This window comes from Melanotaenia boesemani, chromosome 3, assembly GCF_017639745.1.
Source record: "Melanotaenia boesemani isolate fMelBoe1 chromosome 3, fMelBoe1.pri, whole genome shotgun sequence".
Taxonomy (NCBI): domain Eukaryota; kingdom Metazoa; phylum Chordata; class Actinopteri; order Atheriniformes; family Melanotaeniidae; genus Melanotaenia; species Melanotaenia boesemani.
The window spans coordinates 36,685,430-36,711,256 of record NC_055684.1 but is presented as its reverse complement, the minus strand read 5'-3'; the positions used below and the strand labels follow the sequence as shown (position 1 = coordinate 36,711,256).

General features: G+C 43.6%; 2 protein-coding genes across 4 annotated transcripts in view; one reads left to right on the top strand and one right to left on the bottom strand.

Annotated features, from left to right (window-relative positions):
• Nucleotides 1-16,353, top strand: part of lrig1 (leucine-rich repeats and immunoglobulin-like domains 1) — a 33,255-nt gene extending 16,902 nt beyond the window's left edge. The window contains exons 6-18 of the mRNA XM_041979670.1: nt 200-343; nt 782-925; nt 2,478-2,621; nt 4,573-4,653; nt 7,549-7,620; nt 8,094-8,165; nt 8,372-8,535; nt 8,629-8,982; nt 10,427-10,708; nt 12,009-12,434; nt 12,547-12,681; nt 13,760-14,041; nt 14,518-16,353. Of these exons, the coding sequence (XP_041835604.1) occupies nt 200-343; nt 782-925; nt 2,478-2,621; nt 4,573-4,653; nt 7,549-7,620; nt 8,094-8,165; nt 8,372-8,535; nt 8,629-8,982; nt 10,427-10,708; nt 12,009-12,434; nt 12,547-12,681; nt 13,760-14,041; nt 14,518-14,720 (2,503 nt within the window). The 3' untranslated portion in view covers nt 14,721-16,353. The remainder of the gene's footprint in view (nt 1-199; nt 344-781; nt 926-2,477; nt 2,622-4,572; nt 4,654-7,548; nt 7,621-8,093; nt 8,166-8,371; nt 8,536-8,628; nt 8,983-10,426; nt 10,709-12,008; nt 12,435-12,546; nt 12,682-13,759; nt 14,042-14,517) is intronic.
• A 1,637-nt stretch (nt 16,354-17,990) lies between these two features.
• slc25a26 (solute carrier family 25 member 26) overlaps nt 17,991-25,827 on the bottom strand; it is a 63,198-nt gene continuing 55,361 nt past the window's right edge. For all 3 annotated transcript variants that reach the window (XM_041979672.1, XM_041979671.1, XM_041979673.1), the window contains one exon: nt 17,991-18,364. In XM_041979672.1, the coding sequence (XP_041835606.1) occupies nt 18,268-18,364 (97 nt within the window). In that variant the 3' untranslated portion in view covers nt 17,991-18,267. The remainder of the gene's footprint in view (nt 18,365-25,827) is intronic.

Genomic DNA, 25,827 nt, shown 5'->3' with positions numbered 1-25,827 from the left:
TAAGCTTATGTCTGCATGAGTATACATCGTTGACCCCTTGTCAGTGCAGGAACACACACCACAGAGGAATGAGACAAGGTTCATGAGTTTAGACTTGTTTATAATTGGAGAACAAGAAGTTTCCTGTTGCTTTGTCTTAAAATGCTCCTGCATGTCCAGTACCTGACAAAATGTCGTATTTTTCCCATCTACCCTGCAGAGAACTGAACAGGAACCGCATCCGTCAGATTGAGGGTCTTACCTTCCAGGGTTTGTCCAGCCTGGAGGTGCTGAAACTTCAGAGGAACAGCATCAGCAAACTGACAGATGGAGCTTTCTGGGATCTGGCCAAAATGAAAGTCCTGTACGTTTTAAAAAGGAAATCTGATGCATTATCAGGACCTTTTATCCCACATAAATGTTCTTCTGTGCAGCATTATACCATAAAAACCATCGTTTATCATAGCAGAGGGCTTGGAGTAATAACTGCCTGATAGGTTGATCCTATTTGCACCTTGTAATCACCTTACTGGAATATACAACATTTTTTTTGTACCCTTACTGGAATTGCTCACAATTACATAAAAAAACCTTTAATTCGCTCCTAATGTGCAGTTATTACACAATTACTACATCATTTTCCATTTAATTTAACTAATAGTCACAAATTGTGTTGCAGTTTTTCAGACATGTTGTAGTTTTAATGCAACCTGGGTCCGATAATGCCGCTGACTTGCTGTTACCAGAAACTGTTGGACCAGTTCTCACTGCAGAACTCTTTTCTAAAACTTGTCTCACGCAGCCACCTGGACTACAACAACTTAACGGAGGTGAACAGTGGCTCCCTGTACGGCCTGACTTCCCTTACGCAACTATTTCTTAGCAACAACTCAATAGCCAGGATCAACCCTGATGGATGGAAGTTCTGCCAGAGGCTGAGGGAGCTGTAAGTACCAGCATTTAAATGAGCCTGAACACCCAGCCTTTTGTGCAAAAAAGTGGTTTAAGTTCCGAAAACCAGGGTGATAACTGCATTGAATGAAAGCTGACGTTTTTAATTTGATGCACGTAAATATTTTTTGTAGCAGTAATTTGTCTTAAAGCCTGAGAACCCAACTGTTTCCAACTACTACCCCTGTCATCCGTTTACCTTCCCCAGGGTTAAATGACATATTGCTTTAACACCCAATATGCTGTCCCATTCTCAGGATAAGCCTGTTTATCCCATAATTAGAGCTTGGCTCAACAGCACACAAGCCCTTCGACAAGAGTTTTTGTACTCTATTCTGAAGCGCAGGGTTTTGGCAAACTGGCGTGTAATCCTGTTGTTTGTGCAGTGGTAATTACACTCAAGGATCACCTTCACCTCCTTTGTCTACCAAGTTATTATCCGACAGTCTCTCCTGTACTGTTGACATGAGTGTCATAATGCTCCTTTAAAGTGCTTCGCTCATCTGAGGCGTTGCTAACTAGGAGGTAGCCCGGGCTATCTGTGGCGCCTGTGCTTGTTTATGCGTAACAGTCTAAAGGGATAAAGCAGTAGACTGTGATCATGTTAGTTTGCTCTGTGTATCTCAGCGTCCTTTTCCTGTGTGCACATCTTATGAATGACAGATTGCTCCCAGCGTTGTTCTCAAATCAGCCCCACGACACCGCAGCAGTCGCCAGTTATATGATTTTTATTATCCAGAGTTATGATGACCCAAACGGCCGATAGAAGTGAGTGAGTCGTCTTTATGAGGAGCCTGTTATTGCATTCCCAATGCGCCGGCTCAGCTACTCATCAGGGAGAATCTCTGCACACATGACTGGTCAAGCTAACCTGAGGCCTGGTTGCAGAGATGCACAGAGGGAGAGGGGCTCAGAGAGGGCAATCAAATGCACAATACTGCCTTTGAACACTGTTTAAAGATGAGTTTATAGGATTTATCTGAAATCAGGATTTATCAATAAGTATAAAATAGAAAAAGATAAGCAGTGGTAACAGGTTTTGAGCCTTGGTTTTCTCTGGTCAAGTACACGTTTGGACACACTTTCATATTAAATCTAATGGGAAAGTGTGTCCAAATGTTTGACTGATCCTGCATGTCAACTATCAGCAACTACAACTGGAAATATTCGTGTCTTATTTGATTATTCTCCAAAAAATACAGATTAATCTTAACATTTTTAGTGCTTCTGTACATGAGTGACTGTGTGTTCCTGTGGGTTTTACCACATGCTCAAGTAGATTTATAGACATGTTCAAGTTCCAACGTTGTCTTCCATGTCAGATGATTAGGATACGAGTGCTGCTTAGATGGCTGCTAAACTCATTCTCTGTCAGCACAATGGAAAAAGACATCACAGGGTCGCAGATGTAATGGCGTTGCAAGCTGATTCAGCATTCTGCCAACCTGTCATCTCCTTCCAGACCTCACACACAACACTTTACTGTCTTCCATTCTTTTTCTTCACTTTCTCTCCACCCCTGTGTCTTTTTTCTCCCCTCCCTCCAGGAATCTGTCGTACAACAACTTGACCCGTCTGGATGAAGGAAGTCTCGCTGTGCTGGGGGATCTCCACACCCTCCGGCTGGGCCACAACTACATTAGCCACATCAACGAGGGGGCCTTCAGGGGCCTCAAGGCCGTACGCATCCTGTAAGTACCAAGCCCCAAACGACCCCCCAACATCCCACTCATTAAGGCCTGCTGGCGATGAGGCGATGAGGCTCAGATGTGTCACTTGGGAGCAGTGAAAGCTGAGCTGTTTAATATTGGTTTGCCTCTGTGATATTTGATAATTAGGATTATGTAGCTCCTTTCAAGTGACTTTACAAAGCGAGGGTTGTTTACTTTTTAACGTCTTATTTTCATTCATGTATATTCATGCCTTCCACAAGGTGTCTGTTGTCATTGGTTACTTTTCCTACCTTTTCCCCCCACTTTGCTCCTTTTGTCTGCTTTTGTGTTCAGACAAACTTGGATCTGAAAGTGTTCCATGTCACTCGGCTCCATTGATATCCTTCTCCACTTTTAGAAGCCATGAATAAAGACCAAGCTTTCTTTTCCTTCTCATCCACATTTTGAACAAAAAGCCCCAAAGAAAGAGAAAGAGGGAAGCAAAGAAAGTATATCTGTGGACAGCAGAGAGACTTTGGGGTCTTGGTTCTTAACCAAGGTTCTCTTGGCTCTGCTACTTCCCAGTAATAAGAGTTTTGCCAGAGCTCGCTAGACGAGCTCTCTCTGAGTGGGGTGATGAGCCAAAGGGCACATAGGGTCCCTCTCTTTGTGCTGGCATGCTGTGTGTTAGTCACCTAGTTAGAGGATGGAACAGAGGATTCTTTCTGAATTGCTCATTTTGTTGAATTTAACTTGCAATGACATCTTCTTCATCTTCCTTCTAAACATATTGTATGTTTGTTTCTTATCCTAAAAGACTTTTGATCTACGTCTATGATTTTTTTTGCTAAATTTCTTGTGTCACCCTGCTCTCTGTCTTTGAGGCAGGCCTAATCTAATCAGTGGAGGGGAGGAGAGGCATAGGCAGGGCCCTGAAAAGGAGCTGGGGGAGCTTTAATTGGGCCTGCGCTGCTGGTTGTGCTGGCATGGGGCTGGAGCCTGCATCAGGGTGTGAAAGCTCCAAACAAGCCAGCCTGCCCCTCTAATTCGGCCACGGGGGTCGTTGGCTCATCAGGCTCCCCTCCCCTTCACCGTGCCCGGTCTCTCAGCTCCACAGCCCCCACCCATGGCCTTGCTTTAACAAGGCAATGGCCATTCACATCCAGCCAGCCAGAAAGAGTAGGAAATTGGCAGCCCCAGTCGAGTCCAACTAAAGACAGCAGCCAGCGGACACTGAAAAAAAGCACAGGGGGGATAAAAGATGCTTGGAAAGCAGAGGGAGGGGGGATTGGAGGCGATGGAGGGTGTAGCTGACCATCAACCTCAAAGGCCTTTCTCAAGTTTGGAAGAAAGTCTTTTAATGGTTCAGAGGAACTCTCCAATCCTTGTTTTTCTTTTTGATCCGCATGCAGAAGGGTGGAGTGGTGGCTTCTCTGTAGCTATAACTTCACCTAGGAGGTAGTTCTTTTCACCTCACAGGAGGATGCAGATGCATTCAGCAAGGGTTTAAAAACCCCCAATGTGCTGTAAAAGAAGCCCCTTTTTTCTTTTCTTTTTATTCATTGATTCTAGTCTCTCTTTGCCTGGCCATGGCTAAGCTTGGCCCCTAACCCCATTAAGACTATTGGATGTACTATACCTGCCACCATCACTCCAAACTGTCTGGCCTCTCACAAGGCATTGTGCACTCGCCGTCATGAATTATACATGTTTCCTTGTGCTGGGGTTTGCTTCTACACACATACTCGCCTGCAAAAGAAAAGAATGCGCTTGGTTGGCAGAGCAGAGCAGCAAAAGGGCTCTTAGGGCCAGGTGCAAAAGGTTGGGAGGGGTTCATGGTGGGAGGAAGCATGGGCGAAGAGCTACCCTGCAATTTCCAGATCGACCTCTGCCAGGGCCTTGAAGCGCTTTATGATGGCAACTCTGTCCCTGCTCGTCTCCTCCCACACTTCATCTTTCTTATCCCTCTCTTTTCTCTCCTTCTCTGCAGGGAACTGGACCATAACGACATCTCAGGCACAATAGAGGACACCAATGGGGCCTTCTCTGGATTGGACAAGCTCAACAAGCTGTGAGTGTCTCCCCTTTCTTTTATTCTGTTACTTCCACCTCCTTTTTCCCTCTATCAATCCCTCTTTTACATCCCTCTGTCATGGTCCACTACTGATTCTGGGAGTATCTCAGCTATTCAGAAACAGAAGCAGAAGTATGCATAGAAAAGTTTTGATGTCCAGATTTACATCTTGATACCAGCTTCAGAGGCTTAGATACCTGCCTCCTTAGGATCTGACCCCTCATTTAAACATTCTAAAGAAACATATCGTTTGGGAAGCCAGGCCCTTTTCTCTCCATTTGAGTCATTTTCATTGTTTCCTTTATGAACAAGATGGGTTCCCTTCATTGATAGTGGTTCAAAGAAAGACAGTGAGTCATGTTTGTCATGATAACTCATCAGTCAAGCAAGTTCCAGCGAGTTGAAAAATCGCAGCGAGTGTGACGTCTCTGGCAATGAGCGGCAATCATCAACCTGCAGGATGAAAAGATGATGTCCAGCCAAGATGGTTCCCAGTGTGAGCAGCCCTGAAAGAAAGAGGGAGAGAAAGGGCTTTTCTTCAAGCTGGCAGGGGTTCGCTCCCCAATAGGCTTATTTCTATTTCTCCTCCATACCTCTCACTCCTCTTGTCCCCCGCATTCCCACTCTCTGTTGTTTGGAGCTGAGAGAGGGTGAAATTGAGGGTCGTATTCAGTCATCAAACATCAAACGCCCCACATGCCCCACCCTCTGACCCTGCCCCTTTTGCCATGGTGTTGGCGGAAGCAGCCAGCTCCATCCCAGAGCCAGCCATGGGAAAGAAAGACATGCAGAAAAGAGAAAGAAGGGGGAATTCTAAGTGTCCACATCACATACAGGGTTCCCAAAAGCTCATCAGTGCAGCCATGTTGGATGGAAGTGCAAACTAGATTCTGTTAGCTTCTCTGAATCTCTTAAAAAAAAAAGCTGCCTGCTCATCATCCCTGTGTTAGGACAATTTGTTTGTGTGTACATGTGGATGGGTTTGAACACTGGGGTCCTCATTGTGAGGCATCCAGCCATATCTCCTCTTTCTGTGAAGTGAAGAATACAACAGGGGAGGCTGCAGTGAAGAGAGAGGGGTGGGGGCAGGGATTAGAACTTCAAGTTGGAGGCAAGAAACAACTCACTTCTTGATCTGACAGACAAAATTATGCCCCTCCCCATGACTATTTTTCCTATTTTGTTGCCTTACAAGCTGGCATTACATTTATAGTGAGCGTGTATCTTTACTCATACGTAACATTTTAACAACTTCGGAGATTCAAAATAAGTTTTATTGTGTTGAATAAAAGAGAAACCAACAGAAAACTAGAGCATGCAAAATTAATGCTGCAGTTGAAGCTGGAAGACTCAAAAATCCATCAAGAATTTCCCTGTTAGCATTATTCATTATCTCATTGCCCAGTCGCTGCTGATGGGAAAAACAACTCCACATCATGATGCTGCCACCACCATGCTTCCCTGTGATGGTTGATTAGAGGCGTTGGATTTGTGCCAGAAATAATGTTTTCTTTGACCAAAACTGTACTTAAAGTAATTTATTTATTGTCCCTGATGGGAAATTTGGTTTACAGCCATGTCTTCATGAACTTGAAACGATAAAATCTCCTCTTGTATACACCAAATATGACTTTCCAATAAAGTCACCAAATAAAAAACACAAAAATTAAATTAAAAACCACTAGAATTAAATAAAAAGTCCAGTACTCCAAATATTATCCTTCAATAAGGAATGCCCAAAATAAAAACAGAAAAATGAAATAATTGCACAGGAAAATAAGAGTTTTTTTAATCTGTCACTTTTCACTCATGGTTCTGTATCTCCGGCCTGAGCCATGTTGGATGGAGTCTTGGTGGTTCCGGTTTCCCAGCATGGCTCTGGCTTTCCTCGCTACATCACTCTGTGGACTGTACAGCTCAGTGCCGCTCACCGCCCCAGCATGCTCAGGATGAATCCAAGTCAGGGTTTGATGCAATCCGTTGGTTTTTCTGAGCTAGGCTCTTATATTTTATGAATTAGTTTGTATGGACGCTGTTTTAAATTGGACTAATGTGTATTTGATTTTAATTGGATCATAATGAATTGGCTTGACTTAATAATGTCTGTAAAGCAACTTGAGATGACTTTAATTGTGAGTTGGCTCTATGCAAATAAAGTTAAATTGAATTTAATTATGGACAGATGAATAAGTCTTTGCTGCAGAACTTTCCAGCTCCTTCAGGGCCACCTTTGTTGCCTCTCTGAGTGGTCTGACTTTGCTAGGCAGGTTTGTTGTGATGCTGGATTTGGAAAAGATATTTTGTCCCTGACTTGTTTGGGAAGCTCCTTAGTCCTCACGATGCCTCTTGATTAGTGGTGTTACGGGCTCTATTTAGCCGGTACTTTATTTCTTTTCCATGCTTTTCCGTAATATGATTTTTGGTTTTATTAGTTCAATCATTCCACTTATTACCTGTAATTGCAGTTACAGGTTCTAATGCTAATAATAAATAAATAAAACACAGAGATGGAAAAAGCTTTTGCGAGCCACGCAACACAGATGTCTTGCAATCTCTGCAGGAAAAACACACACATGTAAATATACACACACAGCCACGCCTGCTCATTGCTGGTAAATTCTAATACAGATAAAAGTGATCTTTGAAGAGCAGCACAGAACCCAGGTGCCCCCCGCCCCTGAGCCACCCACCGCAGCCCCCATTCAATTTCCCCCACCCTTCCTCCTGGCTAATCTCCACACAGTTCAGATTTCCAATACCCCAATCCCCTCACTCTTATCAGATTCAGCCTGGCTAATTGTGCTTCTCTCCCCGTCTTGCTCTCTCTTCTCACCCCCTCTTCCTCTCCCTTTCTCCTCATCAATCGACGCCCTTCATGTTCTGGAACGGCAGGACTCTGTTTGGAAACAAGATCAAATCCGTGGCCAAGAAAGCCTTCTCTGGCCTGGAGACCCTGGAACACCTGTGAGTATCCCACTAGAGAGAAATGTGGAGAGAGCCTGAGTCTAAAGTGGGGGAGGAAGAGAGGGAGGGAGAGGGTAAGATAGTCAAAAGGAGCTGGCAGAGTGTATGTTGCAAGCAATTTAATAGCATCTTTGTAAGAGGAGACGACAGGGGCTTTTGCAAACACCCCAGCTGCTTCTCTCTTGTTAGCCTAACACAATCTCAGCCTTGGACTGTTTTTTTTTTCTTCCTGCCTCAGTCAGGAACTAAGTTATTGAGCATATGGTGAGCTCACAAAAAAGAAATGGAATTCCTCTAAGATTTTTCACAGACTTTTCTATCAAGTGAGGGCAGGAAAAAGACAGTAAAGTTGGCACCTATCCGTGCACACACAGACCTGGATATTTCCATCATGGTCGATAGTCTAGAGAGATTCTTGATGGATTCTTTGTACAAGTTTGGTTGTAATGAAACAAAGTTTAAAATGCCAACAGGAACTTGGGGGAGAATGCTATTCGTTCCATCCAGCCCGACGCTTTCAGTAAGATGAGGAACCTCAAAAGTCTGTGAGTTATACTGATGCATTAGCACAAAACCAAACACAATTTATGTTTAAAAACCAGCAGCAGATACACACCCACACACATGCCTCAACTCGACCAACAGTAAAACACAGCCCTTCTTAGGTTTTGGCATCTGCACACACTCTCAGAAATGTGCTTTCAGTAACAGATGCAGCTGAAGTGATCCAGTATCCTCCTCTCTTCTGTAGTCTGATTCAGAGCAACAGCTTCCTGTGTGACTGCCAGCTCCAGTGGCTGCCCGGCTGGTTGGTTGCACACGGTTTGCAGGCCGGTGTCAATGCCAGCTGCGCCCACCCGGTGAGCCTGCAGGGCACCAGCATCTTCCAAGCTCCATCCAGTAGTTTTGTGTGCGGTGAGTCATGCGTGCATCTTCTATCACACATGTGATTTACCACCCCCTCTCTTATTCACACGTGACTTATTTTCCCCTTCTCCATTCCTTTAGATGGCCTCCCCAAACCCCAGATCACCGTTCAGCCAGAGACCACGGTGACGGTTCTCGGCAGTGACGTGCGCCTCACCTGCACGGCTGCAAGCAGCAGCTCCTCCCCCATGACCTTTGCCTGGTGGAAGGACCAGGAGCTGCTTCGCCACGCCGAGATGGAGAACTACGCACACGTGCGTGCTCACCACCAAGGTGCGACACCTGATGCGCCGGGTGCAGCAGGCGGTGTGATGGAGTACACCACCATCCTGCACCTGCGACGTGTCACTTTTGCTCACGAGGGACTCTACCAGTGCATCATCACCAACCACTTTGGCTCCACCTACTCCAGCAAGGCTCCCGTCATCGTCAACGGTATGTTGTTATTTGGGAGGAATGTTATTGATTTTTGTGGAAATATCAGTGGAGAATTTGGTCGTTATGGTTTCAGCTAGCATGACTATTAACACAGAGGGAAAACAGGACATTGAGGATCCAGCCAGAACTGAACAGCCGTTTTGAAATGTATTTCTGTGATGTTTCGGCTCTAATGAGGACATCTTTCTCATTGGCTGGTTTCCGATGGGAATTTGTACTCTCATCCTGCAGTTCCCACTTCTAAATACCAGCAGCAGCTGGGAAAATGTGTTTGGAAGAAGTGTGGGACCACTTGTAATCCTTAACCTCTTAATACCCAACATCCCTATTAAAAGCAGGTAAACAAAGTCTGCAAAAAGTTGTAAATGCAAATCCTGGCTGCACCTGTTCACCCCATGGCATGTGCACGGACAAACTATGCCTCCAATAATAGCACAAATCTTACAGAATGTGCAAACTAAGTTTAATCTTGTTCCATCCAAGATTCCCAAGCAAAACGAGGCTAAAATTAGAGTTCATATTTTGAAAAACATCATCAGAAATTCTGTCCTACTTTTGCTGTCTTTCCTCCGAAACTTCTGTCCAGTGCAATAAAATCACATTAACTTAAAAACTCCTTTTCCCAGTATCCTCTGGGAGAAGTTTCTGCTCCAAAATCATTATTTCCTGCCTCCTTGCATAGATTTGATTAGACAAAGACAAGTGTCAGTCATTCTGTGTCACAAATATTTACCTTCTTACTGTTAATTAGTGAGATGGATGTAAACAGTGTAATTCTTTTGGATCCCGTTATTAAAAGTGAGAGGTTAATTATGCAAATCGAAGAGTTACAAGGGGTACCAGAATTACAGAAAGTATATATTTATCCACCATTTGCAGTGTTTTTGGCCAATTTTTAGCCACTTTTAGATAAAATGGTATCAAAAGAAACACCACAGAAGAAATGCTGGAGATGATTTCAAAGACAGGAGGATAGCGTTGTGTGTCCCACATTTCAGATGACGAAGACCTCACTGAAAACCGCCTCGCTATCTCTTAACTAAAACCTCTGGAACTTTATTTCACTTCACCTCCATGAATCTTTCCACAGATAATGCTCACCTTGTGTTTTTGTTTACTTAGGGAATTTTCAAAGGGGTTATGTACCATAAAATGCAAAAATAGTCATTTTTCCAATGTTCCATCCTCATCTACTTTAATACTTGCATCTGTGATGATGCTACCTCCTCTCACAAGTGTTTACAGAGTTTGTATTTGCAGAGAAATATTGAATTCTTTTTGGGTTTGACATTTTTGAGCTGACAGACTTAATGATTGCTGTTAAGCTTCAACTAAATATCCATAAATGACGCATAAATGTGTTGGACTACTTTCGTTATCTAAATTTAATTGTTGCTTTGGTTGACTACATCTATGGACTTCATGTGCTCTTCGTCCACAGTGCTCCCATCCTTCGTGAAGACTCCCCGGGACAGCACCATCCCAATGGGTCGCACTGCCCGGCTGGAGTGTGCCGCTGAGGGTCACCCTGCACCTCAGATCGCCTGGCAAAAAGACGGCGGCACAGACTTCCCTGCTGCCCGCGAGCGCCGAATGCATGTCATGCCCGACGACGACGTCTTCTTCATCATGGAGGTGAAGCCGGAGGACATGGGCGTGTACAGCTGCACCGCCAGGAACACGGCGGGCACCGTCTCCGCCAACGCCACCCTCACCGTGCTGGGTAAGGGCTGTGAATTTCTGGTATTGCTCTGCACGGCGCGCCGTTGATCATATTCCCACATTTTTAAAAAAATGAGTGCTTGTAAATAGCTGCACTCAGTTGGGACTTGGTCAGCCCGGGGGCTGCAGAATGAGAAGCTTTATATTTTTCTTTTCTCGGCAGCTGCGGCCGTGCTGCAGGTCAGGGGCCAGGGGTCACACTTTGGGGTCAAAGAGAAGGGGGCGGGGTACTCACAGAGGGGTGTTTGTTAGACATTCCCACCCCTTTCTCTTCTCTCGGTGGGAGGGACAGTCATGGCTGCTTCACTGCAGGCCTCAGTGCTCCCAGTTTATTGGCTGTTTTACACTCTTAAACAAAACAGAGCTTCTCTCCTCTAACCAGCACATAGCTTATCTTTGTCTTTTGTCTTTCAACTGAGCAAAGAAACATCTTGTTGGACAGTTACAAAACAAAAAAAGCCTTAACACCTCTTAAAAAGCCCAGAAGCAACAGTTTCTATATTTAACTTGACCACACTGATGAATTTGGGTTAGTGACACATTTTCATGCTGTGTGACTTCTCTGCAGGTCAAACCGAGTGTTAATCCACTCAGCAATGTAAAATATTGGAGCAACCAACCTGCCTGTGTGCTGGATTTGTCATGTTTGGGTTTGAGAGACAGAAAGAGAGAGAGGGTGGGTTGGAGAGAGGATGAGGAGGGGGATGGCAGCAGTCAAGGGGCCCTTGTCTGGTAAAGAGAGGTAGGGGAGAAAAATGGGGAGCCAAAGAAGAACAGGAATGGTGGAGTGTGTGAGTGGTGTATGGGATTTAGAGAAAAGAAAAAGATGAAGGGGGAGGGATTGATAGAGAGGAAGAAAGTATTGATAGAGAAAAGAAGGGCAGCTGAAGTGGGTTAAGTGAGATCTCTTAATCTGTGTATGTCCCACTGAGAGGGGAAGTGCTCAGTCTGAGAGGCCGGCCTACGCACACACACACACACAGACTGGTTCAGTTCAATGTGCTCCTTTCTCCAGTATGTGAAGTTACTAAGAGAAACACTGAAAACATTGTTCCACGGTGGATTGTGCCCCAGAGAAATCTTGTATGTGTGTTGCGATAAAAAGTTAACCGATGTCAGAATTTATCAGCCTCAGATTTGACCTCAGATGTGTAGATATCACAGCTGAATGAGACCGTCATCAAGAGATAAGCTTTTAGTGGTGGTAAAACATCAGTTTTACATCAGTTACAGTTTTCAGTTTAGTTTTGGGGAAACCTGACAGCTGAAACTTAAATCTCTGATGTCATAACGTACCACAGAATCGCCTCACCTGGTCCAGGGTCTGGGGGACCGCAGCGTAACTATCGGGGACACCGTAGCGCTGCAGTGTAAAGCCCTCGGCAGCCCGCCTCCCCGCATCACCTGGCTACACAACGACCAGCCGCTGCTCCCCTCAGACAGGCACCACTTCACCTCCGGGAACCAGCTGCTGGTCATCAGCTCCGCCTTGCTGGAGGACGCCGGCCGCTACACCTGCCTCATGTCCAACACGCTGGGTACGGAGCGTGCCCACAGCCAGCTGGAAGTGACCGAACATGCCAGGAGGATGTGCATCTTCAGCACAGTCACCATAGGCATCATCATCATCGCTGTGGTCACGAGTATTGTTGTGACCTCGCTGGTGTGGGTGTGCATCATCTACCAGACCAGGAAGAAGAGTGAGGAGTGCAGCGTGACCAACACAGGTGAGTTTGTATCTGCTGTGCTGATGGTGTCAGTGGAAATCCATACCTGTACTGATTTACTCAGTTCCCTGTTTAAGCTCCGGTGTCAGTTGTATCTCTTTTGCATCCCTAGATGAGACGATTGTTCCTCCAGACGTACCCAGCTACCTCTCCTCCCAGGGCACTCTGTCCGAGCGACAGGACGCATGTATCCGTGTGGAGGCCGGTGGAGGACCTCAGCCCAACGGGCATGTTGTGGACCCCACAGGTACCTGAGAGTTTCACATATGCAGACCTGCTCTGTGCAGCTCAGTGTTTAAATGCAGATGTGCCTTTAATAATTTCTTCATTTTTCATCAACTTTATTTTGTTTTTAAACTTGGTGATCATTTGGCTGCTTTGTAGCAGGGCTGGAAGTTTTGCAATAACTAGACACTTTTTTCCTAAAGCCAGTTTCTTGTCTTTTATACTGTGTTGATTCATTTTTACCCACTGTCAAAAATACCAGTATTTCCTGCATCTGCCTACAGTCGGAAACCAGTTGAATCGGGTGAAATCCAGCAAAATGTTTAATATCACTTCTGTCCTTCCAAATGAAATGCTAGCATTAAAGAAGGAATAGCTTAAACTGTGATGACAGTGAGATAAAAATGTGTAGTTTTAGTGGAAGTCAGTGGGACATTTTTGGCCATTAAGGTCACCAAAGGAAGTATCTGATAAACATAAAAAAAAACTAATGACATCAAATCAATTTAGTTGCTAATCTTTGACTTAACTAATAATCTAATCACCACCAAAGCCCAATGCAAGTAATATTGATTTTATAGAAAATATTTAATGTTTTATATGTTTTTAAATAATTATATGCCATCTTTATTAATTAAAGAGTTAAAAGTCTTAAAATAATTAAATGTTTTATAGTTTTGAGCAGGTTTAAAGGTGTTCAAGTGTTTTATGAAACAATTTTATTTTATAGCAGTTTTTTGCGCATATACATTTTTGACACAGGAGTTTCTGATAATACATCAAAAATACAAATGGAATCGAATCAATTTTGTTTCTAATCTTTGACACGTGCAGGTATCTAATCACCAAAAAAGACCCATCTCTCTAATATTTATTATATGGAAAATAATTCAGTTTTTGTTTTTCTTTGTATAAGTAATAAGTAATGTATAAGTAATGTATAAGCCGGTAATTCAAATATTCAAACTACCATTTAAAGGGTTAAAATTCTAAAAATGTCTGATATGTGGTGGCGGTATTTTTGGCCACAAAGGTCACCAAGGGGTAGTAAATTTGAAGAGGGCACATAGGTTAAATGTTATTTCTTTTTAAATTCGTAGGTTTCGATGGAGCAGTACTCTGCACAGATTGCATGGAGACCGGCAACAGCTACTCCAAAGATCCCGACTACCTGGCTCATGGGTTCGGTCCTGCTCGCGGCGTGGAGTACCAGCAGCAGTTTGTCCCCCCTCCTTACTCCCACTGTCACCCAGCAGAGCAGCAAGACTTGCGGTCACATGCAGCTACTCCGCTCTGCAACGGGACTACCTACGGGCTCCGAAAAGACATTCAAGAACCCACGTTCCCACAAAACCACAATACGTTACAAGACGATAGAAAAGGTAAGACGATTTAGGTCCAGAAGAAATTCCAACAACCTTAACCCAAATATTCAGGACACTTCCTAAAGCTTTGCACTCTCCCTCAAGAGTATCAGTTGTACAGTATCAAGTGAAACCATGAGAAACGTGATTGCTGATTGATTGTCTTCTACCTGCATCTCATTGCTGCCTGCCCAGAGCAGACCAGTTCAGCAGAAACACACACACTGAACGCCAGCACAGAGCTCTTGCTGCTGCCAAACCCCTCCAAATGCACGCCCGGGCCTGCTCTGGGATTTAGCTCCTGTAGCAAGAAGCTATATCAGCAGAATCAGCCCCTAAATACATTTCTCACTTCCACACCTCAACACAGCTCTGTACACACGTTCCACTGCCTCATTCTCCTAAAGCTGGATGCATATTTGTCCATTTGCATGTCAATTCATCGACTTGGCCCGTTTAACTATCCAGCACCCTCTCTTCTTTTTGTTCATCAGTGAGCAGAGGGGGACAGATGCTGGCGAGCGCCCTGCTGCAGGACGACTCTTTCCACAAGCCGGTGAAGCTGGTCGGCGTGACAACCCACGGGTGCCTGGACACTGACTGTGAGCCAGAGTTCAGGCAGACTCTGCTGGCAAACGGACACACCCTCAGAGCCTCTCAGAGTGAGAGCGCCCCTCTGAGGAGAGCTAGCGACTAACAGACGCTGACTTCACCCCAAAATGTGGACTTGTTTCATTTTTGTTTTTCTCTCTTTGCACTGGGAAATAAACTGCTACCTCATATCGAGGGGGAACAGTCCCAAGCCTCCTGGATGCAGACTGTCAAAGGAGCGCTGGGAGTGGGGAAAAGGTAGGGGTGAGGGGAGGGGGGCATCCGGAGTTTGAAGGTGGAGCTTGTGTGGGTGGCGTCCCATCTGAGCGTATCAGCTGTACATAGTTTAAAAATCTTCCTTTGGGAGATGACTAATTAAAAAGAAAACAACTAAACAAACAAACAAAAAAAATTTTCAGCTCCAAAAATGTGACTTGCATTTGAAGCATGTAAACGTAGGGAATCTTGTACAGTGTAATTATGTGCAGCGGGGAGAAAAAGAGAACTTTAACTTGGGACTTTTGACTGTACATAAGAGTTTTCTTATATATTATATAACTTTTACAAAAGAGTGTTTGAATATATGTGCATGACAAAGAAAGGAGTGATATTTTTATTTTTGTTAGAGGGAAAAAAACAGCTTTTACCAACATTCAGCTGCAGTGCCTTATTGCTTGATCAAAGAAAACTACCTGTAAAAGCGTATATAGACATTTTTTTCTGAAATGCAGGTACACTTTTTTTATAGCAAACAAAACACTTGATTGCACTTGAATGTTTTTCTTTTTGTTTTCTTTGAGACAAACTGTGCCAGCTACGGCCCCATGGTAACATACATCACACATGCATTGTTGTTGAATGAAGGTTGAGCTTTGATGTCAATTATTTCGGTACGTCAGAGGGTGCGAAGTGGTCGGTTTAAGCACTTTTTATACTCTCTTCATGAACAAGCAGATTGTGCACATCATCTGCCAGCAGGGATGCAGGAACCTTCTCCTTCTCCATGCAAGGAGACATTCCACATATTTTGACACAGTCGACGTCACCAGCTCATGCTGTACTGCTGAAGGCTCTTCCACCTGTTTTCCAACACATCACTGCAAAGCTGCTCCGATCTACTTGGAATAAATGCTTCTCTTATATAACATTCTTGGTCACATTCACCATTAAAGCTACAAACGCGTGCTTTTGAGCACAAATATGTGGGTTTAATTGGATTTATGAACTGCTGTAAAATGCAACAACATCCATTGTTTGCATTCAGGAGCAACTGGCCAGTATCCCCCCTCAGTTACGTCATCACTACCGTTTTGTTTCATGTTTTAAGGGATTGCGAGCAGTCGGGAGGCTTGTAATGTATTCTAACCAAACTAGGATTAATGCAGTCAGGCTCTCCCCGGGCTGTCACACTGGGTCAGGTTCGGTTACAATGTTTAAGGCATGCATGTGTTTCCTCAATCTGAGCTGTACTCTGCAACCAGTCGCCTCAATGAGGTAAAGCGAAGGACACGCTCCTCTTGTTACACGCGATCGCACCTATCAGACGATTTTTACCTGCATGAAAACGGACCCCGGTGTAGCAGGTTAAAGTGACAAGAGGGAGTGAGGTGCAGTTCATGTTCTAAGACTAATTTATTGAAGCAAACTGTTTGAAGCCGTTGTACCAATGTCAAAGCTAAAACAGTGAAGTGTCTAACATGGCGTTGAAGTGTCTAATAAAAAGTCACATTTTGCTATTAGTACCAGTGTTGTGCTTGTTTTTTTTTAACCAGTGAAAACACAAAGAAGGGATGTTTTTGTTGCAGACACCAGCTGAGTTAGCATTTAGCGTTGCGATCTTTTCATGGTGGTTATGGAGAAGTCATCAATTCAAATGGAGCTCGCACTACGACATGAAATCCAGAGACCTTGATCTTCAAAGCAGTCAACTAGCTTGTGCCTGGACCACATACACACTCGGCAAATACACACAAAGCTAATCTTCCAACCAGGAATGTCTCCTGGCTCCTTGACGCTCCAAAGACAGCAGGCTTTTTTTCCTTACCCTTCTGCAGTCTGTTTAAAATATTTGCTATTGACTGGAGGCTGACTCGGGGCCAGAATGTGCATTCCAGATGGATGTCACCGGATGATTGACATGCCCCTGGCCATGGCCTCCACCAATCACACACCAGCCATTGTTGTTCAACAGGCTAGTGACACGCAGGATGACATACAGTCCCACCTGTGAGGCCATGTATCTTCAGCTTTACCTCTGTACTGACTCCTGAAGGACAACAGAGCCATGTCGCTGAATCCACGGGAGGGGGGGCAAAGATACTCTGACTGTTGTTCCACATGTTACCTACACTTTGTCACTAAGATGTATAAGAGCAGTTTGTTAGTCCTGAAGTCAGTTCAGTTTTCTAAATAAGTGAAACATGGCTGAGGAGTGGAAAACTTGTGTTTTCCAGGAGCCGTACGATAATCTAAAACATGTCAATGATTGAATGAAATCTTAAGAAATCCCCTCATTAAAGTTAATTCCAAACATTCTTTGCGTCTTGTCCTTATTGCCACATCACAAACATTCTGCGGATGGTGAGTCGGGAACACCAAACTGCTGTAAGACGAGACAAAGACGTGTTTGTCTCAACCTTCTGGGCCCCGAGCAGCTGATGTCTCACAATCAAAAACATCTGCTTGGCCAAACACAAGTGGTAGGAAAAGTTTTTCTTTTGTGATTTCTTATGTGCATATTTACCCTTTAATGACTATGCTCATGTTACACTATAAAATCTAATAATTAAAACTGAATGCAAGTGAGTTTGCTATTATACGGCTTATATATTTAAAAAAAAATTTTTTAAAGTTACAATTAAAAAAAATGACCTCAGTGCTTAAACTGTTTGTATCAAATCATCAGTTATTTACACAAAACAAAGAAGGCAGAGAGATAAAAACACCACAACCAGAAGTGCGTAACTGGATAACCTTGTTCAGTCATGTAAAAAAGAAAAGAAAGAAAGAACAAAACAAAGTCATGACAGGTATACCCTGAGCTGTAATGAAGAAGCTTGTGCAGAACACCTGAGCCTCTACATAAACCTACAGCCTCGTTAATTTAACAAAGTGCTCTATTGTTAGAGGAATCTTAAGTAAAGAAGAAGAAAAAAGAAGGCTCTTGCAGGTGGATGAGGTCAGTTTTGCTCTTGCAGGAATGTAACAATGGTGACATATTGCTGCGTCTCCCTGGTGGGTCTTATATGCAGGTGGCTTGGTTTAATAGAAAGGAGAAAAAAATGGACTATGCACTCCAAACTACACTAAACCAGGGAGGAGTGGAACCTTGAGGGTTCTACAGGAAGCCAGAGAAACCACCAAACTTTACTTAATGTATATAAAAACACAATTTTTAATTTCAGAACTTGCTCACATGCACATAAATAAAACAGTAAGCACATAGCAACCAGTGATGCTGCAGTAGAATCCAGTGCTAATGAGCAGGGATGCAGCACTATGGGGGATGCACTGGCTCCAAGGTGCTTCTCAGGGCCTGGCTGCACAAAAGGGCAGGGGCCCCCAGCAGGGGACGGGGTTGCTACTTCCAGAGATGGTGAAACTGGAGTCCCTCCACCATGTTAGGGCTCAGGACTGCCAGTGGGGACTTCCTGCTATAGTAAAGTACGGCGCACCTTCTCGTAGGCTCCCAGGAAGATGAAACCGCCCACGCTGATGAATGCCATCCTTGGAATGCTGCCCGCAAACAGGCTATGGAGAAAGAGGAAAATGAGTTGGAATTTAAACAAAGCAAGCCTTACAAGGACACGCCTTTTAGGATAAACTTTGTCATTTTGGACAACAAAGGTCAACAGCGTTTTAAAGAAACACTACCTTTAAAAGAAATTTCAAGTCAGTTTCACCTCTGGGACCTTAAACTGAATGTTTATCATTATTAAATATTTTACAAGCAATTTTACCAACATTTTTTTTTCATTTCCTTTTTTAGGTATTTTTTCCTTTACTTTTTTCCCCACTTTTATTTAAAAATAGGTGGGTATAAATACAACCCCAACTACAAAAAAAGTAAAATGTAAATCGAAAACAGAATACATTGATTTGTAAATCTCATCGACTCTGATAGCAGCAACACATCTATTAACTGTTGAATGAATGAATGAATGAAAATGAAAAATACTTTATTAATCCCAAAGGGAAATTCAAAATTCAAAATTCAAGAGGGGCAACAAAGAATAGAAACGTAATTGGCAAAAATTAAAAACTGAAATGGCATTTGACTGCTGATTAGGTTAACTGGCAACAGGTCAGGAACATGACTGGGTATAATAGGAGCATTTCAGAGAGGCAGAGCCTCTCAGATGTAACGATAGAGTCTCAGTAGTCTGAGACAATCTGCATCTAAAACTTGTGAAACAGATTGTTTAAAAATGTTGCTCAGTGTAAAATTGTGAAGACTTTGAAGACTATGTACAGTGTATAACATTATCAAAAGAGGCAGACTTAGGAGGAACCTCTGTGTGCATGGGTTAGTCCGGAGGTAGGCGAGTATGGGGTCCTTGGGCAGCACTGCATCAAAAACAGACACACTTCTCTACTGGAGACCACTGCATTGGCTCAGGAGGACTTCCAGAAATCACGGTCTGTGAACACAGTTCACCCTGAAATCCACCAAAACCAGGTTAAAACTCCACCATGCAAAGACACCATATGTGTTCACCATTAAGAAACCATCATCTTCTCTGGACCAAACCTCATTTAAAATGGTCTGAGGCAACGTGGAAAACTGGACAAAAATGTGACTTGTGTCTGGAAAGCATGGACAACGTGTCCTGCAGACTAAAGAGGAGAGGGAGCATCCAGCTTGTTATCAGTGGACAGGTGAAAAGCTGCATCTCTGATGGGATGGGGCTGCATCAGTGCCTATGGCGTGGGCAGCTTCCACATCTGTGAAGCTCCATCAATGCTGAAAAGTACATGGAGGTTTTAGAGCAACATCTGCTCCCATCCAGACAACGTCTCTTTCAGGGAAGGCCTTGCAGACAGGCCACATCCTGCATCCATCACAGCAGCATGGCTTCACAGGAGAAGAGTCTGGCTGCTGAACTGGCCTGCCTGCAGTCCAGACCTTTCACCAGTACACAACATTTAATTAAAACTTCAGTAATTAAGGATTCTTGAGCAGCTAGAATCCTGCATCAGACCAGAATAGGTCAACATTCCTCTCCTAAAACTCCAGCAACTGGTCTCCTCACTTTCCGGATGTTTACAGATAGTTGTTGAAAGTACAGGGGATGCTACACCATGCTGAACATCACCCTGGAACTACTTTTTACACCGTGCCGAACATCACCCTGGAACTACTTTTTACACCGTGCCGAACATCACCCTGGAACTACTTTTTACACCGTGCCGAACATCACCCTGGAACTACTTTTTACACCGTGCCGAACATCACCCTGGAACTACTTTTTGCACCGTGCCGAACATCACCCTGGAACTACTTTTTACACCATGCTGAACATCACCCTGGAACTACTTTTTACACCATGCTGAACATCACCCTGGAACTACTTTTTACACCATGCTGAACATCACCCTGGAACTACTTTTTACAGATGTGTTGCTGTCATCAGATTCAAACTCAGTGAATATTTTTTATCAAATGGTAAAATGTCTCAGTTTAACCATCTAATATGTTGTTTAAGTTCTACTGGAAATAAAATATGTTTAACTTCTTTGGGAATTGAGGCTACACATTAAAACACAAAGCTTCAGTGTGAACGACAATGACATCTAGTGGTGAAGTTGCAGATTGCAACCAGCTGGATATCTCCTGTGTTTGGTTTACCCAATGTAAATTACTAATAGATGCCTTGCATGTATGCAAGAATCCACTTGGTCCATATGACATTAATACTGTTATCCAAGGCTATATTCAAGCCTTTGGATGGATACACTCAATCTGATGTGACCTGATTAATAGCAGCAACAAACCAACAGGTGCTTAGGAATTCTTAGAGATAAATATATGTGTAATGACTTGAAAGTAAGTAGTAAACGGATGATGCAGGTCTTTAGATACTCAGAAATACAAGCTCCCTTCTCTGAAGGTTGTCTACTGTTGCAGCTTGTACTTCCATGGAGCACATCACATCATGGAGCAAATCACGTTTTCCTCCGCCGATCGACAGTCGGAGATTTACAGCATGGCCTTGTGTTCTAGACCCATGGGTCTGAGTTAAACTCAAGTCCTCATTTTAGTGGAACCCCAACACAAACAGGGGTTTCTTGAAGAAGAAGTTGACATTGCGGGGTCAGAGGATGTTACGGGCCATGAGACGGCCATTATCCCAAGAACTAAGCCACCCACCCTCCTGCTACATATAGCTGTTTTTGGGATTAGGCTGTAAACCCCCAGCCTTGGTCCTCTGTGAAGCTCTCACCCCACCTTTTTTCTCTCTCTGTGTTTGACTGATAGCCAGATGACATCCACACATGTCTGTCTGCAGTCCATCTATCTGACAGCCCCCCCACCCCAGCTGGCTCGCTTGTTTGGGGATTTCTTTTCCGTCTTCTTTTTCTTGCTGCGTCATCCATTTCTCAGACACATGCTTACTTTGTCCCATCTCTTCATCTGCTTGTTCATCTCTCTCTCCTTTTATTTCCTCCACTTCTTTCCATCTTTCCCTTGCAGTGTATTTGCCTGCCGACACCTTCAGCCTGCCAATACGCCCCCACACTCACATGGTCTGGTCCCATCCAGATGTGGATGAAGAATAAAGTGTGTGCGTCTTTTAGGAGAAAGCACAAAAAATTGTCTACGCATGCAGAATGTACGCATTCATCCTCTGCGTGGGTGTGTAGGTACTTCTGTTTCTGTCCAATTTAACTGACATAAAAAACTCCTGAAAGATTACAATAACGTGGTTTGTTTTCAGCAACTCTAAAAAACATTCAGAAGTTCTTAAGACCCGATAACTTGGAGGTCAGCTGGGACGGTCCGTTCTGTGCTCGGCATCTGTCTTTTTTTTTGTTTTACATTTTCACAAATATTTCAGTGTTAAACCAACCAGCGTGGTTTAACATAACAGAGTGATGTCATAGTAGCGTGACACCTTTAATTATAGGAAAGAACATGACAGAAACAAAGGAGAATGATGGACATCCAGCTGTTTTTGTTCTTTCTTCTTGGTTTTAAAGACATATTATGTAACTTTCTGACCTTTTACTCTGCGTCCCTGACTCGCTGGATGGCACAGTGACATCTATTATGCACATTTCTGTAACTGTTGGTGGAAACTTTAACATTTTGCACAGAGAAATACTCACGGTTCTGGTTTGTTTCATCCTTTTGTTTTTCTTTTACAACCCATCCACCCATCTCAAGACTCAAGAAAGAGCTCCAGTCCTCAAAAGTATAACAAAATCTATCAAAATGCTCTCAAATCAGTCTAATTTCTTCCTTAAAACTTTCAGAGTAGTTCAAACAAACATTATATGTCATAAATATAACAGAACTTTTATTTTATTTATTTTATTTATCATATACTTGTTTACTATACCTTTCACCAAAGAGCATCCACATTGGTCCATGTAAATGCATGTTGGGTGGCTGCACACGTAGCCTGCAGCTAACCAACTGTGACTCAAAATTTCACCTGTTTAGTCCCAAAATATCCAACATGATGTGGTGTAAATTAATGAAAAGCCTGGAAAGGCACAAATATGTGCAGTTTCTTTTTAACCTTGCAAAAAGAATGTCCAGCAGTGAGCTTTTCAAAAATCTCAAGTTCTGATGGACTCAGTTGACCAGCAGGACAGGTTGCTCTATGATCACCATCTAAAATTAATAAAGTACTTTCAAGGCTAATTTCACATTAATGTTCATCTTTAATAATAATATAAGCTATAAGAGAGGTTACAAGTTGCAGCCTGTCCGGGTTATAATTGTGGATAAGCAATTAACTTAAATGATAAACTGAGATTATGCAGATGTACAAAACTGGACTTCAGTGGGTGTGCACCTTGTCAGAAATGATGCAGGTCATGTTTTTTTATTTGGTTAAAGAGAAGGGGTGTTGCATAGATATCCTCTGCTGACTGGATTACCCAGGAAACACATATATGCCAGGTATAAGAATTTAAAAACTCCCAGAAGCCCAAGAAAAAAAAGTTCAGGAGAGAATATGATAAACAAACAAACCTGTATGCTTAATATACAAATCATGATCAGAAAGAGGCTTTCATACTCAGGAAAAATAATGAAATTTGTTTAAATGAGTTTGTCAAGGAGCCGAGCATGTCAGGGATCATCAAACCAATCACATAAACTCCAACGAGGTTGTTCTCAAGAGATGTGCTGGCTCTAGTTGACTTTGAGAGGCGTGTGAAAGATGAAAGCGGCTGTCTGCTGGTGTGATTAGCAAGGCATGAATTTTGTAAATGCTCTAAATAAACATAGAGACTCTAGTCAGAGGTTGTTGCCCTGCCCTTTGAAGAGCTCTTTCCATTTCATCACAGCTATCTATTACCATCTGCCGAGGCCACGGGACTGATGTGGGGAAGTACTGAACATTACACAATATCAAACACAGCCCGATGAGAGTCAAAGCCCAGTGACAGAGTAAAAAAAAACTAAAATTAATAATAAAAAAAAAATATATATAAATTAAAGAAAACAGCACAAGTCTCAACAGATTCCACTCAGTCTTCATGTGATAGCCTTCACGTGTGAGGAAAGAACTAATTTTAAACTCAAGACTGTTGTTGTGTCTCAGCTCCACACTGGCGTTACATTTCCTGTCTGGAATCAGGCCCACCTGTGGACTCTTGAGATGTAAGAGCAGAGCTAGAGCTAAAATATTCCCTTTTGCTTCCCCCGGGTGCCCTGACTCATTCTGACATCACAGCCTGGCCAGCCACTGAACCTGTCATCCCTCTGTTGTCGGCCAATCGCCTCTCCTGAGGAATCATGCTAAAGATAGTTTCAAGAATAGTACAGAAGAACAGTGGTGAGCTCAGAGAACATGCCTTGGCAGCAATTTTATATAAAGTCTTTTCACTACATAAAGAAACCTGCTTTACATTTTGTGGGTTCGTTTGTAATGCTATAAATTTTCACTGCCAGGGGTGGTTCTAATTACATTTACAGGAAAAAAGGGAGATAAAAAACTGTTAAAGCCCTTCAAGTACAAAATCAATATTTAGAGGCTGCCGTTTGGATCAGGGCACTACCCGTGTAGGCCAGCAATAAACTTTTATATGTGTTGATTTTACATTAAAACCTGGAACCAAAATAGAGTTTTGAAAGTTTCTAACATTTAATCAACACAACATGCTTGACACAACCTGAAGTCAATAAGTCCATATTTCTGTAGCCTCATCTTTTCGTAGAAATTACAGCTTCAGTTAAATGCAGGCCTGCCAGTAAGGAGATGCGGTAGTCAATGCGTGAAATGACCAGAGCCTGGACCAGGAGCTGTGCCGTGTGTTCAGTCAGGTAGGGTCTGATCCTCCTGATGTTGTAGAGCAGGGGTAGCCAACGTTGGTCCTCGAGGGTCCCAGCCCGGCAGGTTTTCCAGATTTCCGTGCTCCAACACACCTAACTTAAACTAACGAGTCATTGTGGAGATCCTTATAGGCTGTTGGATCCATTTAATTTGAGTCAGGTGTGCTGGAGCAGGGAAATCTGGAAAACGTGGGCTACCCCTGTTGTAGAGAGTAAATCGGCAAGACCGAGCAACCGAGGCACAATGCTCCTTAAAGGTCAGCTGGTTGTCTACCATGACACCAAGATTCCTGGTAGAAGATGTAGCGTGATAGCTGAGTTGCACGCTTATCTGTGGCGGTAAGGAAGGATTGGCTGGAAAGACAATAAACTCTGTCTGACAGATTTAGGTGAAGGTGGCGATCCTTCATCTGTGCGGCGATATCAGTAAGGCATGCTGATATTTGCATTGAGACGGTTGTGTCGTCAAATGGGAAGGAAAGGAAAAGCTGAGTGTCATCTGCATAGCAGTGGTAGGAGAAGCCATGAGAGCTAATGATTGCACTGAGTGAGGAGGTGTATAGTGAAAAGACAAGAGGGCCAAGCACCGATCCCGAAGGCACCTCTGTTGTCAGCCCATGTGATCTGGACACGCCCCCTCGCCAAGATACTCTGAAGGTTCTTCCATAAACCACAAGAGGATAGATCCTGAGATGCCAAGCTCTGAGAGTGTGGCAAGGAGGATCTGATGGTTAACTGTGTCTAAGGTAGCAGACAGGTCCAGGACATACATACTGGCAATATCAAGAGATGAGTGAAATAAGATACAGGCAAGCATTTAAGAGTATTTCAACAAATTAGCTGTTGACATTTACCTGCATATTTCACTGATGTGCACTTCCTATGATTTTCTAGGTTTGATACCAGAAGGTCTGCAAAAAGTCGGCTTCATCTGATCCAGAAACTTGTGTTCTCACACACGCCCTCCCTGGAAGCGTCTACAGAATTTGAGCCTGCATGTGTGTGTGCAGCTTAAAATGTGTAAATACCTCACCTAAAGGACAATCACAGTGCAATTAAGTCTCACCACATGCTTCCAGAAGCTTTCTTTGTTGTGTGGAGCGGGTTCAAATATATTTGCATTCCATATCGCCGTGCAATGGGCAGCAAATCAGAAAGCTTTGAGGATGTGCTGCCTGTTAACTCCTGGTGCAGTTTAGTTATTCTGCAGGTTACCGGGGGCTAGGGGGGGTGGTGTGAGCTGTGCTTTTCTCTACTAACCCAGGGTCTCTGGGGCATGGCACACATATGGAAGCACTTTAGAGCTTCACTACATTGCAATTGGGCCTATTACCATAATTACAGCTTTAAAGCCCCAGCAATTTGTATCAGGCATGCACCAGTGCAACAACCAGGCCTTTGGCCCCTACAGAACAACACCCCCCCCCCTTCCCCCCCTTTAGTTTTTCTTACTTTATACACACCCTGCTTTGTCTATACATTTATTCTGATGTGCCCTTCTCTGGTTACATGAATATCAGAGAGGAGGAGGCGTTTGCCTTGTCCTGGAGCTTATGATGGCGTACGTTCTGATGCAACAGGGAGCCTGGAGTGATGGTTGGATGAGATAAAAAAAAGGAGAGAAAAAGAGTAGAAGTGCATCAAATGTTTCCATGTGGTAGCATTACCACTCAGACTTACTGAGACTTAAAGTCTGAGGTTTTTC